Genomic DNA, 18,955 nt, shown 5'->3' with positions numbered 1-18,955 from the left:
GGTTAGGCATCTGATTCACTGTAGCCCGTGACAGTGAATGATGGAGTGGATGTTTAGCCATCAGACAGCCGCCCGTTCCCCGCAGCTGTGGGTCTAACTCTTGAACAGCAACATCTTGTTCCCTTGTCGGCGGATGGAGTATGGGTAATTGACGCCATATTGCCATTGCTCCATTCGTTCATTGCAGGGCGATAATTTCCACACCTGTCCGATGTCAAGCTGATGTTGCTCTCCTCTGTTTATATTTGCTCCCTGTGTTTCTCTCCCTCTGGTCTCTGGGTCTCAAATACTCTCTGGTTGCTCGATAATGATACAAGGCTGGGGCCCTGTAGCAGGGAGGGCGGATTAGACAGAGTTACAAATCGAAGTGGGCTAATCGGCTCTGCAACCATTTCAGGAGGCATCTCTCAGTTCGCTTGCCCCATTGCTCTATTTATTTGTGTGCTACCACTCACACTCAGCTGCTCAGAGCTTTTAGCTGGGTCTTTTATTCAAAGAAATAAAAGAAGAAAAGATCGAGCCACGCATTCTCTGATTTTCACTATTTCCCAGAGGCCCTGAGTGTCGATTTCTTGAAATTGTTTTGACCCTTCCGGTTATTCTTGTGAATAAATTCCAAGGATGGGAAGGAGGAGGTGAAAAAGTAAATTGCAGGATAAGTTTTTAATGTAGCCTATGTAAATGAAGGTAATAAGCTTATTCTCCCATCAAATAGGCTAATTTCTTCAGACAGTTTTTCTAAAATTAAATGGATTAAGTAATTGAAGTTGTCAACACATCAAATATTGTGTCATCAATTTTTATCTCCCGGTGATGGGAGCAGCAGTTCACTCAGCGTTGGTGTGAGGACCAAAGACGAACTGACAAGTCGGGAGCAAGTCTTTTTGTTGAGACGTGAAGAATGTTGCAGGGATGGTTTTCGCTTTTTGTTCAGTCATCAGAGAACAAGTTTACTCAAATACATTACCTGCACCTCTTCAAATGAAACTCTCCTTTTCCAAACTCCGATCAAAACTCTTGTAGAGGGAGATGTTGTCTCCTCAGAGAATCATGGTGTTGGATTTCAACGATCTCCAGTTGCAGTCTCTCATCGACTTCTGCCACGTCAATGTGAAGGGGAGTCGTGAAGAATTTGATGTCTTTCTCAGAGGCAGCAAAGTTGTGGAAGAGCTGCTTGAATTATGTCAGATGAGATGTGATCGACACCATGTTCCATCTTTTTTGCAGAGAGGTTGATGTTTGTCAGTATGGTGAGCTTCGACACATTAAAGTTGCATTGTTGCGTCTCAAAGAGACATGTAGGTGCGTGTACATTTGAGGGAGCAGCTGATCTCTGCCTCTCTGGCTCTTTTCCAGTGTTTTTAGTTTGCTCTAGCCATCGTGGCACATCAGTTCAGTTCATGAAGAGGTCAGTCCTTTTTCAAAAACTGGTCACATCTCAGGGAAACTGCTGCAGCACAGAGCTGCGACTGAGGCTGGAACTCTCTGCGATGGACTGTTCGTGCTTAAATTAGGTTAATAGGCTTCACCACAGTGTTCATCACATCACTGAACTGGGCTGCCTCGGCACAGAGTGGCTCTTGGTGAATAACAGCATCACCGCTACTAAGAACCTTCCTCCACACCAGAGAAACCATCTCTCTCCACTCACAGATGTCGGGTGTGATGCAAAAAATTCAGTTATATTCAGAAATACCCCAAACCAGCAGTTCAGTATTTTAGAATTCTGGACTCGATGGTGAGTGTTTGAAGGTCTTCTGCACAATTCAAATGACCAGCTACCTGTAGATGTTAGCAGGTGTTAGCAGCCACCAGCAGATGTTAGCGACATAACTTTTCTTGTGCATCAATCATCACATGTTTTGGGCTCACATGTGATCAGTGTTACAGGCCGAACTTGAGGGCACGCCTAGGCTAAAGGTAAATCTGCCAGGCTACTTGTTGAATGGCAGAACTATGAAAGTCATGTGGCCGCTCAGTGGATCAGACATCATCACCTCTGTGTCTTTTTATACTAAAGACTTTCCAAGATGGAGAATATCTCTTTTATGTCCTACCCAACAATTTATCGCACTGAGTAAAATTGAAATGCGCTGGCTTTGCCATATGATGATGATGCCTTAGTGTTATGTGTGGCTCTTTTTTTTCTGGACATACTTTCATCAGTAAAGGGGTTAGTTAGACGCTGAGGCACTCTTTAATTTAGTCAATGTCCAGGAAGGATTTTCCTTGCAGGACAATGAACTGACCTGTTTCAGCCACTGTGGGATTTTTCTGTAAAAACACTGCTGCTGTTTTAGGCTCTCGCTCTGTGCCAGAGTTTCATTTTCGAACTTTATGAACATGCAACAGATTATTTGCAAATCAAACACACTTCTGTTTGGATTTTCTGAAAAGGTTTTCATTTTCCCAGCATGTCAGAAATCTTCTACAATCCCTTGCTTCATTTCCGTCTCTTCAGTTCCACCATGTTGGATTAATTTAGATTTAGATCATTGCTCTAGTGAAATGGCAGCAACATCTCATGTGTACATATAAGACAATAATGTTTAAAAACTGTACTCTGAGTGGCCATAAGTCACTTTATGTTTTTAAATTGCCACTTAACAGCTGTTGATCTGTGAGGGTCTGGGACAAAGGAGGTAACTTGAGTATGATATTATTCCTTCTCAGCCATAGCAAATTATTGAGTCCTTATTGATTAATGTGACAAATGAGTCAGATTTTTTCATGAGCTCCAAGATAATGCTTCCAACACGTTGATGGATTTTTATCACTCCTTGTGTGTGGAAGTGTCCCTGCTCTTTGTTGTGTAGAGGAGATAACACTCATCACTGCATGGAACCTATTTTTAGACTGTTAATCAAGGTAACATGTTCAGACTGACACACTCAGTATGATTTCCCGTAAAGTGTGAGTTGAGTGAGATTTCTTCATTTCGGCTCATCCACCTGCAGTCACCCAACAGAGGTCAAAATGATACGTGCGTGCGTGTGTGTGTGTGAAGGGTGTGAGTGTGTGAAGCGTGTGAGTGTGCAAGCAGCTTTGTGTGTTTGGTTTGTCTGTTGTCAAACAACAAATAGTGCCTGGGTTCACCAACAGCCTCAATGACAACATGGGTGTTGTTTGAAAGGCTTTAGTGATGGTGCCAATAATCAATCACAGAGAGATTTGGGAGCTTTGTAATGAGGCATCTGCATAGAAGTGCTCACATATATGTTCCCCAGTTTTTACTTTAGAAGAGTGGTTTCAAACATATTTCAAATGTGCATTTTTAAATCACTTGGTTTGTGTTTTTGGGTTCCACGTATCTTGACCTAATAATAGATTTTCATACGAGGCTGCGCTGCCCTGTCATCGCAGCCTTATTATAACTGGTCATGTGGGTCGCTGTGATTTGTCTCATGTCTGGGACTAACACAGATTTCACAGTCCGTGGAAACTCATACTGCCAGCTGTCGATGGAGCACGGGGCTGGATTCTGCTTTATCACAGCTTGTCAAAATACAAGAACTTGATAATGGCCAAACAGGAGAGACGGGGGGTGTGGATTGGTTTTCACAGCAGCTGAACATGACACTGAGAGCTGATAATAGGATGTTGTCCGGAGATTTAATGCAGCACTTTCTCTTGTTTGGAGTGATACTGTTGCCATCGTTAATTTTCTTTAGCTGGCTGTGCATTGTGCTTATTATTTATAGAACTGCATCTTAACAGTGTTCATTTTGTGCTTGAGTTGAAATATCAATTATTCGTTGATCTGAAAAATAAAATATGAGCGTTCTCACCCTCGTTGCTCGAGGTTATAAAAGCTTCCCTCTGTGTTTTGATTTCATGAAGTAGCACAGTTGGGAAAATTAAGCCAAGAATGAGTGCTGCTGTTTCATGCTGTGCTGTTATATTGAGTTTTCAGCTTTTTAAATGATCCAGTGTTATCATTTTACAACTCAAGGAAAAGATAAACAGAAAGAAAGCGAGGATTGCATGAGTTTTGAAATGTTCTGTTACTAAACTTTCTCCCTCCTGTGCAACACCGACCTACAATATCAATATGAACCCAGACCCCTCTCTATGGATCAATATCAAAGTTCAGGAAATATAACAAAATACTTTGTGTTGTTTTTTGCTGATAGATTTAAGTGCAAAAAATTGAAAGTACTGAAAGCACAACTGGGATTGTAAATTCTTTTTTGTGCCGATGGCAATGAAATGAAAATCATGTCAATAATCTGTCTCACCAGTTAAAGAGGTCAGTTCGTGTGGGATGAGGAGAAACAAATGACCCTGCAAGGATTAGTGCTGTTCACGATCTTAGTTTTGTGTAAGATGCTCTTTTATTTCTGAGAACTGTGGGTATTAAGGCTTCTTCACATCAAACTGTTATTACTTTTTGTGACATGTAGGAAACCACTTCTGTTTGTCATATAAAGTTTTATCGTAAAATACAATCAGAGCGGCTTAGTCTTTGACAACAGACGGAAATATTGATGAAGGTATTATTGTTATCAATCAAATCAAAAACCAAAGACTGTATTAGAATAAATAAGTTCTATTATTTTTCCCTGTACACATTCAGGTTTTGGTACAAACCTCTGCTACAACTCCAATAGTTCGGAGGTGAATGCGATTTTATCTTTGGTGTTTAAAGAGCTGAAAAGTAAATGTCAAATGTCATGCAGGATATTCAACAGATCTCAACATCTGATCTGTTTATTCTACATAAAATATACATTTTAATAGTTCAATTTCCCAGCTCTGATTGTGTCACAGTAGCCCACATGTTTACACACAGTTTTATAAGTCGTATAAAAGATTTTCCATCGGTTTTCATTCAAGTCAAACCTCCAGTTTCATGCAGTTTAAAAAGATAGTATTTTGAACAATGGCCTCATAGAGAGCCAACCATGTCTTTTATGTCACATCCATCAATACGTGTTTGTGTCTTTGAAGGAGCTGTTGTGAAGATGAACTGAATTACTTTCCACAACAGCATGTCTCTATTGTTACTCTGTCATTGTCACACACACACACACACACACACACACACACACACACACACACACACACACACACACACACACACACACACACACACACATGCATGCATCCTGAAGTTGCCACCCTCCTATGTGCCCCTGCATCTCTTGTAGGTCAGTCCAACTGTGAGGAGATATTGCTTCTTCGGGGGTGTCCTTGCCCAAGGAGATACTGTATAGAGGCCATCAAATCTGGACTCACACAACAGGAGAGGCCAAACACCAAGAGACACACATGGATAAACTGAATTTGTGGTTCAGATCCAAGAGTTGATAACCGGTTTTCTGCACTCGCTCAGGCTGTAGATGTGCAATCGATCCACAGATGTCCATATATTGCATTATCTTATTATTGACAATGTGTAGATGTGGCGCGCGTTTCTCGGTACTCTGTTTGAATGGCAATCAGCCTCTTCCTGAGTTCCCTCACTCTTAAATAATGTATGAGGATTCCTCCAGTGGATCGGTGTGTTTTTTATGTGTTGTGTATGTGGGATTGTCAAAGGAAGGGCAGCTGTCCAACACCTGAAAAACAGAAATGTGGCAAGTTTGTTGTAAAAGAACAATAAATCTCTGCATCTTTAGCAGAATAATGACTCAAACACACACATACACCAACACACAAACAATTTGTTTATGCAGGAGAAGCAGTAAGTGCGGCTTTTGACATAGACAACGTCTTTCTCTTTGGCCAGCTAACCTTCCGTCTCATGTGAGATTGAGACCTCCATCACCTTCCACCAGTCTTCCAGTGGGATTCAAAAGCCGACTAATAATCTGCGTCCTGCTGCGCCCTCCCTTCCCTTTCACATCAGGCCCCACCACAACCACAACCACCTCCGCCATCACCCACCTCTCCGAATTGCCACTCTACTCCACTCCTCTCCAGGGACACAAAAGGCCTGCAGATGCTCCAATCGACTCTAATAAATTGTATGTAGTCAGTTAAGCTGCACGGCTGCCAACTGGCAAAGCTGTGAACCTCTGCTTTGGGAGAGCTCTGAGAGAAAAAAGGAAAAAGAGGGTTCCTCTAAATTTGATTCACCTTCAGCAGCGAGGTCTCTTGAAAGCTACGTCCAGGCCAGAGTAAATGATGAAAGAGTGTGGAGGGAAAAGGGGAAATATATATATTTATAAAGAAAGAGAGAGGGGTGGGAGACACCGGGGAAGGAAGGAGCACTTCTCTGTAAAGTGAGGTTGGACAAAGAACAAGTAACCAAACAAAGTCTCTGCTTTATCAAAATCCATCATCTAGTTTCCAACATGCCACCTGGAAATGGTCTTAATGGAAAAAAATACAAAAAAGTCTAGTCAAGGGAGTTTGGGTCAGAGTAATGCCCTTGTTGGAATTTAATCCTAAGACCTCAACAACACACACATATGCAACCGTCCAACCGTGACTCATATTTTGAGGCCTTAATTTGACAGTTAAAAATGAGACATGTGATTTTTGTCTGATGAACAGAATATATAGAAAGTACTTTATTGTTTACCTCTGTCAAGGCAGAAATGTGTCACAGTCACATCCAAACAGACATATTTAAAAGAAACGTTTGCATAAAAGACACTTTCATAAAACACAACAACCAAATAAAATGGATTGACTGAAGTTGGCAACACAAGGAGTGACTGTCTTTTACTGATTAAGATATTTTATGGTAATATGGACAGATTAGTTCCTGTAGATGGTTTTCTTTGCACTGGGGACTCATCTTTTGCTACTTAAGCGTTGATGGACAGACTATGTGGTGACACTGTTTGAAAATCACCTTAAATATACTGCACCTGTCATAGATTTGTCTTGTTAAATCTATTCAGATATGTTTCTTGTTTAAGCTTTCAATCCTTATTTATTCTGGAGCAAATGGGCCAAATGCAACCCCAGCAGCCGCCCCTGTATGCGTTCCTGTGGCAGATTTACTACACGCAGTGCACAAGCTGTTCCAGATACAGAGCTGAATCCTAAGGACTCCATATACAACTCCGGAGACTGGGGGAATATATGTCACTCAGCTCTGTGGGGAACGAGATATTAGGTATATATAGATATTAGGCCTCCAATGCAAATTCGGCGCCCTATGCCAGGTTCCTTGTGCCCTGTCGCTGACGGCATTAGGACAATGTGAGACAGGGAACTGAAAGGCACTTGTTGTTGGAGGGCTGGATTTTCTGTGGAGATCTGAAGTAGGTGGATGATAGAGTGCAGTATGGACATATGGCTGAGTGGTGGTGGGATCACATTTCCTCCCCGCTGATGGTATTTCAAAGAGAGGAGGGAAGGAGAGAGTGAGACAGACGCAGAGAGGATGGAGGCAGAGGAGGATTCGGAGGCAGGCTGCATTAAGATTCAGCCTCACTCTTCAAGGTCACAGCACTATAGAAATAATTTATAGCAACAAATACCTCTTTTACATTTACTATTATAGCCCAAAGAAACAAACTATTATTCAAGATCAAAATCCCATCACAATCACATGGTTTGTTAAAGTAAAATATCCATTATTTGGTTGATTGAGTGTCCTTTTAACTAAATGTGCAATTTTTGGAAATAAATATTCCAAGGCTTTACATGAGGAAGCTTTAGGGAGGAGATATTTAAATTCAAAATCTTTCGCGGAGCCCGACCTCGCACCTCAGAGACTGATCCAACATCTGCCATGTTCTCTGCAGCCCGCTTCCTATGCTGGTTCTGTTTAGCGGTAATGATCGAAGCCATTCACACTCTCCTGCTGTGTGTTCCCCCACCCCCACCCCACCACCCCAACACCACCACCACATGCAAATAAATGCAACAGGAGCTGTGCGGAGCTTGAGATGGAGAGATGAAGAGGGAATAGATGGGGCAGATGAGGAGAGGGATAAAAGAGGAAGGGGAGAGAGAATAGCGGAGGGAGGTCATTGCATGGTGCTGAAACCGGGGCCTCGGAGTGGAGAGCTGTGTGAATAAAAGCAATTTGCATCACCGTTCCACTGAGCTTTCCGACGCCTTTCATTTACCCCCCCCCTCACTCTCAACTCCCCCCGTCCCTTCCAGCAAACTCACCACACTGTACCGCGGCTCTCAAATTGAAAACTGACTTCAAGGGTAGTGGGGAAGAGAGAAAAATATCACCAGCACTCATCCTCGCTCTGATCCCTCTCTCCATTCTTTCTCCCAGCCTCCATTTTTCCTCCTCATCATCATCACTGTCTCCAGCCAATCATGCCTTGTCACTCCCGAGCATTTACTCAACTATTTACCCGCCTCTCTCAATATTCCCTTCCTCTTCCTCCTCTGCTTCCACTTCGTTCTTCACTTTGCTCTCCACTTTATCAAGAAACGACTTTAAATCAAAACCTACAGCATCGGGCTTTTGTTCAAATGCTCAAGGTGAAAAATGTTGATTGAATAATAAATAAATAATATTGAATTATGAGCTCTGGCACAAGTAGTTTGATATTGTTATATGATCACAGAACCACACGAGGAAGATTGGAGTGGAACTTTTTTTTGTATCAATGTTTCTTAACCTCATTTAAATTTTTTATCTAAAGTATGATCCAACTTTTTATAGTTCTTTTTTGGCCACTTGGGGGCAGCAAAAACAATGCTCTAAATACAACATTGAAATATAATTAGTCTTGAATCTGATTATATATTTAGAATTATTATTATTAATATTCATGGTTATGTATTTATCCACCTGGCAAATGTAATTGTAGTTAACTTTGCCTGCTTAATCCAAAAACAACACACACACTCCAAAGATTACTTGGACACTATATTGTCCATAGGTGTGAATGTGAGAGAGAATTAATGTCTCTCTCTGTATGTCGGCCCTGTGATGTCGCCAAATGTCAGCTGGGATTGTCGCCAGCCGTCTGCGACCCTCCGAGGATAAGCGGTTTATCAAATGGATGGATTCCTTTGTTGGTTTTGTGTGTTTTTTTCTGTTATACTGAGAAAATAATGCAACAACAAGCTCAGACAATTTATGACTGGTTGAGTCTTTACAAGTCTTTAGATCCCCAGTACCAGACCCAGACTCTGATAGAGCACAGAGGTCACAGGAGATATTCAGGATGTATTTTAATACCAGCTATTGATCGGATCTCTCTGGACAGATGTTAATACCAGGTGGAGCAGGGCCATTATGTCGTTCACAGAATATGATCATGAGAGTGTCAGCTCTCACCCATTGTTGACTGTACACCAGCAATTGAAGGTTTCAGTTAGGAGCTCAGTCCTTACGTTTTTTCATGATAATTTAAATTTGAATCCAAAACATTTTACTGCATATCAGCTAACCCCCCCTTCACATTTTCTTCTCTGTAAAACATTTAGTTTCGCCATCCTATGTTTATTTTTCAGGAAAGTATCCACACTTGAGGGTTGAGTCTCAGAGCTGAACTTGTGTGAGAGCCAAACTGACGAACGCTGGCATTTTATCGGCAAACATCAAGTTGTGAGAAGAAAAAAAAAACGATGCCAGAATCAGGCAGCAGCAAAGAGGACCTGAGTTGAACCACAACTACTTTCAGTCAGTTCTAAATATAGTTTACATTTGCAAGTACAACTCAATATTGCAGTAGGAATACTCTATTCAGTTTGCAGTACCATGTTGTTTTGGCAGGAAAGGTCTGGACTGTCCAGACCTGATAGAGCCCTACTGACGGGATGCCTGGTAGAATTCCAGGTCTCACTTTCCTCTTGACTTTTTGATGTCACAGGTACCTGATCCCTCTATTACATTCTTCTACCTTTCTCTCTGACCATCGCTTCTCTCCGTTAGAGAGCCATCACATCACTCCCTGATACGTTTTATTGGGTTTTTCCTCAATTGATGTTATAAAATCCAGCTGGACTTGGCTGCTCAGCCATTTCTAATCATCATGCTTCCAGACTTTATTGGTTTGAACCTCCTTCTTGCTCCCGTTCCCAAGTCATCGAGTTCCCTCAGGATCTTTGTAGTGGTTAGGCTCTGGTCATCCATTAAGCCTCTCTAAAGGTTAGTGGGAGCCGTTCTCTGGTGCCAGGCCTCTGGATTCCTTGTCTGCAGCTGTTATGAGCAGATTCCTCCCCATGATGAATAAGAAGGGAGAAATTGTGATTCTTTTTTATCAGGTCCTGGCAGCGGGTTGTGAAATGGTTCTTTTACATCCTCCAGATTAGTTAGTGATCGTTCCCTCGACATGATCTGTAAAAAACAAAGCACTAAATCTTCAAAATTGAGGGAACACAGAAGGAAATGTGCCGTGGAGCTGCTGGACATCACTTGATAGTCAAAATGGATTCTCACGTTCTGTTGTGAGTGTCTCTTTGGCAGCTTGGCAGCACAGAGCACTGAGCATTATTCTCCTGCATCCCTCTCTTTCTTGTTTCCTTTCTCTCTTTCTCCAACATTTCGTTTATGTGCTGATACTCATTATGACCGTTGTTATGACAGCCTCCCTTGTACTTCCATGCACACAGCTGCTGCAGCTATTCTGGTGATTTACAACACCCTCCACCCACAGAGAGATAAAGAGAGATGTCCACTATAGATGTCTTTAAGGAGAGCTTTAAGTTCACAGTAAACTAGCCACAGTGGAACCAACGCAAAACCACTGCATCAAATGGGCGAGCAATAACTGGCTCTCAGGGACGACAATAGAAACATTCACTCAGTTAAATAACTCGGTTGTTTTACTTTTCACAGCTAAAGAGTATTTCAAATTAAAAAACACACCCGCTGTCCTTGGGAGACTCGTGCGTTTGCACCGTTGCTGATGACAAACGGATTGCAAAAGGATTGTGGCTGTGATCACACAAGTAACATTAAAACACGTAGCCCACGTTTCCAGATGCTATTTGTTCTGTTAAGATATCTCGTGCATTTCTTGAGGTATGTGATGTGTTTTTATCGTCACCTTCAATGTTCAAATGTCTTACAAATAGAGTAAATACAGTGTGTGAGTATGTGTGCACGTGTGAAATGATGAGTGCAGAGCAGATAGTTTCGGAGGACGGCATGGCAACAAGCATCTCTTCAGTCACACGTGCAGTGGTGAGTGCGAGCGCTTACATAACCACAGACCAGGGACAGAAGTGTTGGGGAAGCACGTGCAAGAAATCATCGGTGCAAGTGTCAAGCCACCGAGATCTAACAATTATATGATGAGTTCGCTAAAAACGAGAGAGAAAGCGACTTAAAAGTCAACACAGATATTTTAGCTTTTTTACGCTGGGACCTGGCGCCTCATTTCTTATTCTCCAATATCTAATTAAGCCTCTCCAAAAGTTTCCCCTCAAACCCTCCTAAATAAGCCATTCTGATGTTTTCAAGGCTGTCAAAATGAAAGTTGCACAAAAATCCCAGACTGTGTTTGACCCTGGATTTTACTCAGATCATTCTTTTCCCATTCCAAGTCCAATTATAGCGCTGAGTTTCAGAATTGCCACTATACTATTTATGTCTTTGAAAAACTTGATTCTCAAACTCTTGGTTGTCAGCACCCTGTGCCAAATAAGATACAAACAACAACAATGTGACAAAACCTATTTAAGTCAAACAAGGATTTCACTGAGAAGAGCTGCTCCCGTTTCCCCGACTCCATCCAGTCAATATCCGAGCCTCCGGTTCCCAAGGTGCTGTGCGATGTCAGATCTGTAGCCGACGGGCATATTCAAAAATGCATGTTCAGCCTTTGCCAGGAAGTGGATGTGCCAGTCATGACAAAAAGTTCCCTGAGACAGCAAGTTTATTTAACTTAGTTTTTCATGGATGATTGGTAGACTTCTTACATCAGTGAGCTACATGAGCGTCGTACTGCTGGCTTGACTGTTTTATGATGTCCCAGATTTATCATCTGGGAATTTTTATACATTATTTACCCACTGTGTGCGCATGAATCATAACAATAACAAAAAAAAGCAACGTGTGTGTCCTATCCTGAACGTAGTTACAGTCAATGATGGAAATGATTTTGATTCAATTTCTTATTTTTAACCTTTATTCACCAATTAATAAACACACAGATAGTATGGACATGCTAACAAAAACAGAATACAAGAGATGAGGGACAAACAAACATAACAAATAAATCATGATAGTAATATTAAAGATGGCAATTAAATAAAGAAACAAATTCTACACAAACATATTTTGTTAAAGAGATAATAATAAGTATAAACCTGTTGGATTTGTATATATTCATGGGGCTTTACAGGATGGCTCTTTTCCTTCTCTGAATTAAATTTTAAGATTAGAGTGAATTTACTGACCTAAACAACTGAACTATATATCAGTTATATGTATGGGGTTTTTTGTCGCGTATTTTAAATTCAGTGTATTCTTAAGTTTTGACAAAAGCATTTCGATCTCTCGAAAAAAACATCTACAACACAGATTTCTTGAATACTCAGAAACCTACATCGTTTATATTATATTTTACATATTAGCATTTGAAAGTTAGCTGTTTTGCCTTTTCTCTGTCATATTGCTCGGCACATTACCGCCACCAACTGCTCATCAGCAAAATTACTTTCAACTGCAAACACAAATTTACCAACCTGCACATCACAATCTCTTGCTTGTGGAGCATGAAATAGGATACACATGCCTGAGACCATTCACAAAGTACAGACAACTTTGTACCATGAGCATATAATATATATATATATATATATATATATATATATTTCTCTCATTTTAAAGTAACATGCACGTAACGTCCGGGACACTTTGATGTCTGCCTCTGTAATGTAAAGCAGACTTATCCAGTCCCTCAAAGGCAGCTGTGCTGTCTGTGGGGAACTTGATGTGAAGTGAGAGCTGGGTTTACCGTTCTAGTTCTGGAGGGAACAAACAGAAGACAATGGGTGAATGTGTCATGCAAGTGCAGCTCATTTCACAAACAGTGCTTGATCCCGGAAAGACAGCTACTGTCAAAGCAAATAGAGCATATAGAGGATGGTTTGTGAAACAGATTCTCGATGTTGCTCGGAGGTTATTTTAATTTGTCTGAAACATGTGGTGTCTCTTGCTCTGTTCCTCTCCCCTCTGTGTGTTTGCACGAGTGTCACACATGCACAAAAACACACAGAAACCAACCAAGCAGGCCGCGCACATATGCTCCAGCCCCTTTATCGTATATGAACAGACACAAACTGACACACACACACAAACACACACCAAATCCTAACCATCTGTCTCTCCGTCTCGTCCCCTCTGACACATACACACTCTTTCACACTGTCTGGCTAAACCTCATGTTTCCATGAACAGAAGGAATTCCCCATTGCCGTGTACCGAGAGTTTTTCTGACCTGTGCTGCTACTGTTCTGTTTGCTTTTAAGTGAACTTCATCCAATATTGAAGCCCAGTCTGGTCTAATTTGAGAGCGAGCAGTGGAAACATATCACAGAGCAGCTGTGTAAAATTGTTGGTTTTTTTTAACTGTCCATTTTCTCTTTTTTCTTTCCTCCCCATCTTTCGTCCCTCTCTCTTCCTCCCCCTCCAACCTGCCGTCCTCCCACTTGATCGGCCTCCTTTCTTCTTCCCCCGTCTCCTCTGTGTCCTCTTTTGCTCCCTCTGTGCACTTTCCAGGACTACACTTTGACGATGTACTTCCAGCAGGCCTGGCGAGACAAGCGGCTGTCCTACTCCGAGATCCCCCTCAATCTGACCTTAGATAACCGGGTGGCCGACCAGCTCTGGGTCCCCGACACCTACTTCCTCAACGACAAGAAATCGTTTGTCCACGGTGTCACGGTGAAAAATAGAATGATCCGACTGCACCCGGACGGGACCGTGCTCTACGGTCTGAGGTGAGATTCTGATCTCTTGAAATAACACTTTTGACTACACAACAAGAGCAGGAGCTTAGATATTTACTTTTGCAAATACACAAACACAAATCTCCCACATGCTGCATGAGCACAACACCAGATATTGATCGACTGTGCGGCACAAATTGTAGTAATTTACGCTTCATGTTGTCAAACACTTAATCTTTTCTTTCAAAATCATAAAACCTGGGGAAAAAAATCTTCAACTTCTAAAAACTTTAATAAACAGTGAGTCAACAATCGCTGCGTTGGACTCAGTAATTGGCTAATTAGAGCCATGATGAGGAAAACAACTGACATAAGGTGCAACATCGTCCCTGAGTGAAAATTATAATGTTGATGAAGTGACCTACTTGTGTCCTCATTAACGGGACGTGCACATGCTGCCAACTACATTCATCTGTAGTGGATTCAACTTGTTATAAAGAAGCAGACATACTTCAATAGGTCCAGGTATAAAATCCTACATTAAATAGAATTTTTAAACCAGTATTAACCAGTTAAAAGCGCTGCCACTGCTAATATCAGTATAAACACTACATAGCTGAAAAGTTTGGCGGCTGCAGCACTAACAACAGTTTAAAAACCTTTTTACAAATGTCACGTCAGGTAGTTTAGATGCTGGTGTGATGGTCACCAGTGCCAAAGCTAACAAAACACTTTCTGTGACTTAAACTGTTTCCAGCTCCGGTTTGTTTATTCCTTCCATCTACTCCCCTGCTGCTGCTCAGTCTGCAAGACCCCTCACATGTTGAGAGGAGGAGAAACATATTTGATATTTCCTCAAAGACCTTGTTTGGTTTTTCTTCCTTTCAATCATAAAAAGCTATTAGCAACGTCTTGAACACTTGACGGTATCTTCTGACTGGAAAGTGGGATCACTAATTGTGATTTGTTGGAGTTGAAGTATGAACCTGTCAGAGGATTGAAACATCCATTCATCTTAGTCACGCGTCCGACTAAAGACCCCCAAAAAAACATATGCTTGTAATTCTGACTTTCTTCTCAAACATAGTGTGATGGATGAGTGTTTCACAACATGGAGAGCAACTTTAAGAAACACCAGATTTCTTTTTACATTTTTCCACAAGCTCACACATTTGCATTTTTTTGTTATGTTAATTCCACTACAAACCCCTCCCCTCCCCCGTTGTACGATTGTGAATTGATCGACCCATTCCGTGAAGTTCCAACCTCTCAGAGTTAACATGATGACTGTTCACTTCTCACACCTCGCTGATGCCTCATCAGTTCGTTTCGCAAATGGGCCTCAGAAGCCCAAACTCTATAAAGAAGTTATTGGAAACCATAACATCTTAACGGCCATCATGGCAGCGCGTTGGCACCAGTGTGGGAGAGCGAAATTAAATAAAAGCAGCGAGAGGAGACGCCAAAGGAGGGCGAGCAGCGTTAAGGAGACGAGAGGAGAGAAACCTCGTCAATATATCTCTCTTTGCTCGTCTCCATCGATGATGTCTGTCTGCATCGTCCTCTCAAAGTGTTCAGCATGTTTTCAATTTGTTTAGTTTTTCATCACAAGGTTTCTATCACCCTCTTCACGTAAACCAAAGAAGCGTCTGCCAGAATGGAAGTGTGCGTGGTTCTGACTCCAAAAGAGACTGTAAATAGTTTGTAGACATAGTGAGTGCTGTACAGTCACAGCTGAGGAGCAGAAGGACGACCAATCTTATAAACTGATAAAAAAAAAAAAAAAAGAGAAAAGACAAGTATTAAGAAGTGCAGCAGAAAATCCTATGGGCGGCTATTTGCCTTCCAAACATTAGAATAAAATCCTAATCTCTTCCTCCGACTCAATCATTTTATTTATCCTGGTGAAAATACTGAGGCCTTGAGTTTTCTCAGAAAAGGATTGTTTTGGAAAGATGCTGTGTTATATTCCTGAATTTATTTTTAAAAAACTTAAGGACACGCCCTCACACATTTATGTGCTCTTTTTGTTTTTTTTATTAAATTATTTGTTAAGTTCATTATCGTTCTAACGTATGGAAAAAAAGAACTAAACAAACTCTTATTAAAATGGGATCCTAGAGTCAAACTAAACTTTACTGACTGCTATTACCACTGTCTCTGGATCATAGCTGGGTTAGAAGAAACATGCAGACACTTGATTTGATGAAAGCACATCACATTTCCTACACACTGTAAACACATCACCAAGCAAAGATATGTGGGGTTTAAGATGTTGATCTTTTAACATCTCTTTAGGTTTTTTATCAAAGAAATATCTAAGATAACCGAGTCATTCCTGGATATGCTGAAGAGTCCTTTAATTTGATGTCCCAGTCCCCTGTGGGACATTAAACATCACGTTACAGTGTAAACACAAAAAGCAAAGTACTTTTGAAGTTCTTTGATGATAATGTTGAACAGTCAGGAAATAACTGAGATATTTTAAATGAATGTGTGTCCTTCCTGGATATACTGTGAATCATTCATCACATCGATGCTCCAGTCCCCTGGGTCAGTCTGACAGCTAGTAAAGTAACTTCTTCTTAAATAAGAGCAGTGTTCGATTGTGGATTTAAGTATGTTCTTCAGTGCCGATTGTCGAGAACAGCAAAACATGGGAAAAAGCTCCAAAGCATATAAGAGAAAGCCGTAGAGGCAGCGGCAGATTGCGAGGGACAGATTATACTGAAATAGTTCAAGTTGTCCTTGTGTCAGGCCATTTGAGTTGAAAGGGATAACGTACAGTATCAACCCAATGAATCCAATATGCAAATGAAAAATCCATAATCACGTGGAATATGGGTCTGGACATTTACGGTGGTCGAAGTCATGACACAAATATTACTTTGGATGAAGTGGGATTAGAGTGAAACTGGGAGAAGAAATCCATCACCCTTGACACTCAATATCATGTAAGTAGGATGACCAGATATTTTGCAAATCCTAAATTGGGTCATGGGATCTTTGGCATGTCTGTGGATGCTCATAAATCCAGGAGCGCATGCAGATACAGCATATTACTGTCCTCGGGAAGTCCAATGAAATTTATGCAGCTCTCTAGTTTATTACGTCAATAAATTAGAGCACACAGAACTTAAATGGTCCATGTGATGGTAGTTGGGTCAGTGCGTAATCCAGTAGTAAATCCGTAAACTAAAGAAAATGAAACATGATTTATAATAGGGGGTGGTGTCAATAATGATTCCCATCTCTGACAGATCAAGATAAATATATGATGAAATGATTATTATTATTATTAAAACATACGGTCAGTGTCATAACTCAAGGACAAGGTTAATTGGTCGACATTTAAGAAAGAGTTTGACATTTTGTGGGAATCAGCTGGAGAGAAGAGGAGATTTGATTGATTATAGGAACCGGGAGGGAGGGAACAGCTAGTGTGACTCTGTCCCACGTTCAGCAATACACCTGACAGCACCTCTAAAGCTCACAAATCAACGTGCAGTGGTTATTTAGTCGACACACAAACAGAAATGTAAAAACGACAGTCTGTGGTTTACGAGTAGTTGCGTGTTGGAGCTATTTATAGGTGAACGACAGCCTGGCAGAGAGATTTCCTGGAGGCCAGTCATCGCGAAGTGGTCGTAAAGTATTTACAACACAACACTTCATGACGAGCAATGAGTCACCCGCAAGAAAAACACTGTGGAAAATCACTCAAATGCAATGTGATAAAATTGTTTTTCTACTTGTCGTAAAAAAAAAAAGAGAAGTGCAAAATCTAAATCTGAAATAAACTTCAGCTACAGAATTTGGATTTACAATTTAAAGAAATAACAGATTTCTTTTGATCATCAGAAATAATATTTATTCATTTTTTCTGAAATTATTGAAATGGACAAAACAGAAGCTGCTACTTGACCTATGACCTTTTGTCCCACAGCGATGCAAACAGTAGAACGTTAACTTTATAAAACACGTCTCACAGAATAACGTCACCGAGTGGCTCAGAAAGAACAACTGTTCCGAATAAACAACTACAAAAAACAGACAATGAATCGGAACATTTGGAAAAGTAGGAAAGCCCCGACTGAATAGACGAAAGTTGCTTTTAAAGGCATCTACAGAGACAATGTGAACATCACAGTCAATATTTAATTTGTTTCAGAAACACAGTATACATCCTCTAATAAGCAAACGGTGGCCACATTATCCATGTACACAAACAGCAGGATGCATTGTGAGGAGGAGAATCTTTTCACTGTTTATTAGAAAATGTAATTGGATGCAGCGAGTCCTTGGATGCTGATAATAGGAAAAAGAAACACACTGACACACAGATGGAACAAACGGCTGATGAATATTTAACACACATATTTACTGCATGTGCCATTGAGCTGCAAATTCATTCCGAGGATCCATTATAGTGGTTAAAAGGCATAAACAGCAACGACCCTTCTTTTGGGCTCGCACTCCCCCCCCCCACATTGATCATCAAAACTAACTTCAACCTTTCGAGGAGTTTTTTCTGTTCGATGTAAATGAACGATGGCAACCAGCGTGAAGCGGCTTCAGGAAGTGTCATAATTGAAATGACAAACAACAGAAGTGCCTCTCTGTGTTTCCCAGGCAGGTTAAGCTGCTGAAGGCTCATCCAAAGGAGGGTCCTGCCTTTGTTATTTATAGGCGGTTGTTTGCTGGAGGACAGGCTTTAATTTTCTCTGCGGAACGGACTGTTGAGTTTGTGGCTGAGGATTAGCAAGCACAGGGAAACTGCAGTTAGATTGCAGAAATGAACAACAATATCAATCAAATAGATATATCAACTAACTTAAAATCAATATCAGGTCGAAAAAACATTCAAATTAAATGACAAAGACAATATTTTTCCTTTCAACACTCGGTAATGTTGTGTTTTGCAATTTAGTGTTACAGCATCCAAGTGATTTGATTCCGTGGGCATCCTCCTCCCTATGTTTTCTCTGTAGTCTGTGGGTGGGAAGCAGCTGGCGATGGGGGTGAGTGCTCTCTGAATGCTGTCATTATCTCAAATATCAGATAATGTGGCTCTGGCACGAAGCACATTCTATGTCTATGGAAGAGCACGAGGATTTCATTCAAGGAAAAGGTGAAAAATAGATCATGCATCAATGTTCGGTGACCTCTTTTAAATCATTTG

At 41.0% G+C, this 18,955-nt stretch overlaps 1 protein-coding gene and 1 long non-coding RNA gene across 2 annotated transcripts in view; one reads left to right on the top strand and one right to left on the bottom strand.

Annotated features, from left to right (window-relative positions):
* The window catches only part of LOC109635647 (gamma-aminobutyric acid receptor subunit beta-2), a 54,326-nt gene that overhangs the window by 9,449 nt on the left and 25,922 nt on the right, over positions 1-18,955 (top strand). Inside the window, exon 4 of the mRNA XM_020096977.2 lies at positions 13,604-13,824. Coding sequence (XP_019952536.1) covers positions 13,604-13,824 — 221 coding nt within the window. The remainder of the gene's footprint in view (positions 1-13,603; positions 13,825-18,955) is intronic.
* LOC109635766 (uncharacterized) overlaps positions 13,874-18,955 on the bottom strand; it is a 130,246-nt gene continuing 125,164 nt past the window's right edge. The window contains exon 7 of the long non-coding RNA XR_011246149.1: positions 13,874-18,524. This is a non-coding gene — a long non-coding RNA (uncharacterized lncRNA). The remainder of the gene's footprint in view (positions 18,525-18,955) is intronic.

The sequence above is a fragment of the Paralichthys olivaceus genome, chromosome 15, assembly GCF_024713975.1.
Source record: "Paralichthys olivaceus isolate ysfri-2021 chromosome 15, ASM2471397v2, whole genome shotgun sequence".
NCBI classification, from domain to species: Eukaryota; Metazoa; Chordata; class Actinopteri; order Pleuronectiformes; family Paralichthyidae; genus Paralichthys; species Paralichthys olivaceus.
This window is presented reverse-complemented; position numbering and strand designations above follow the sequence as displayed.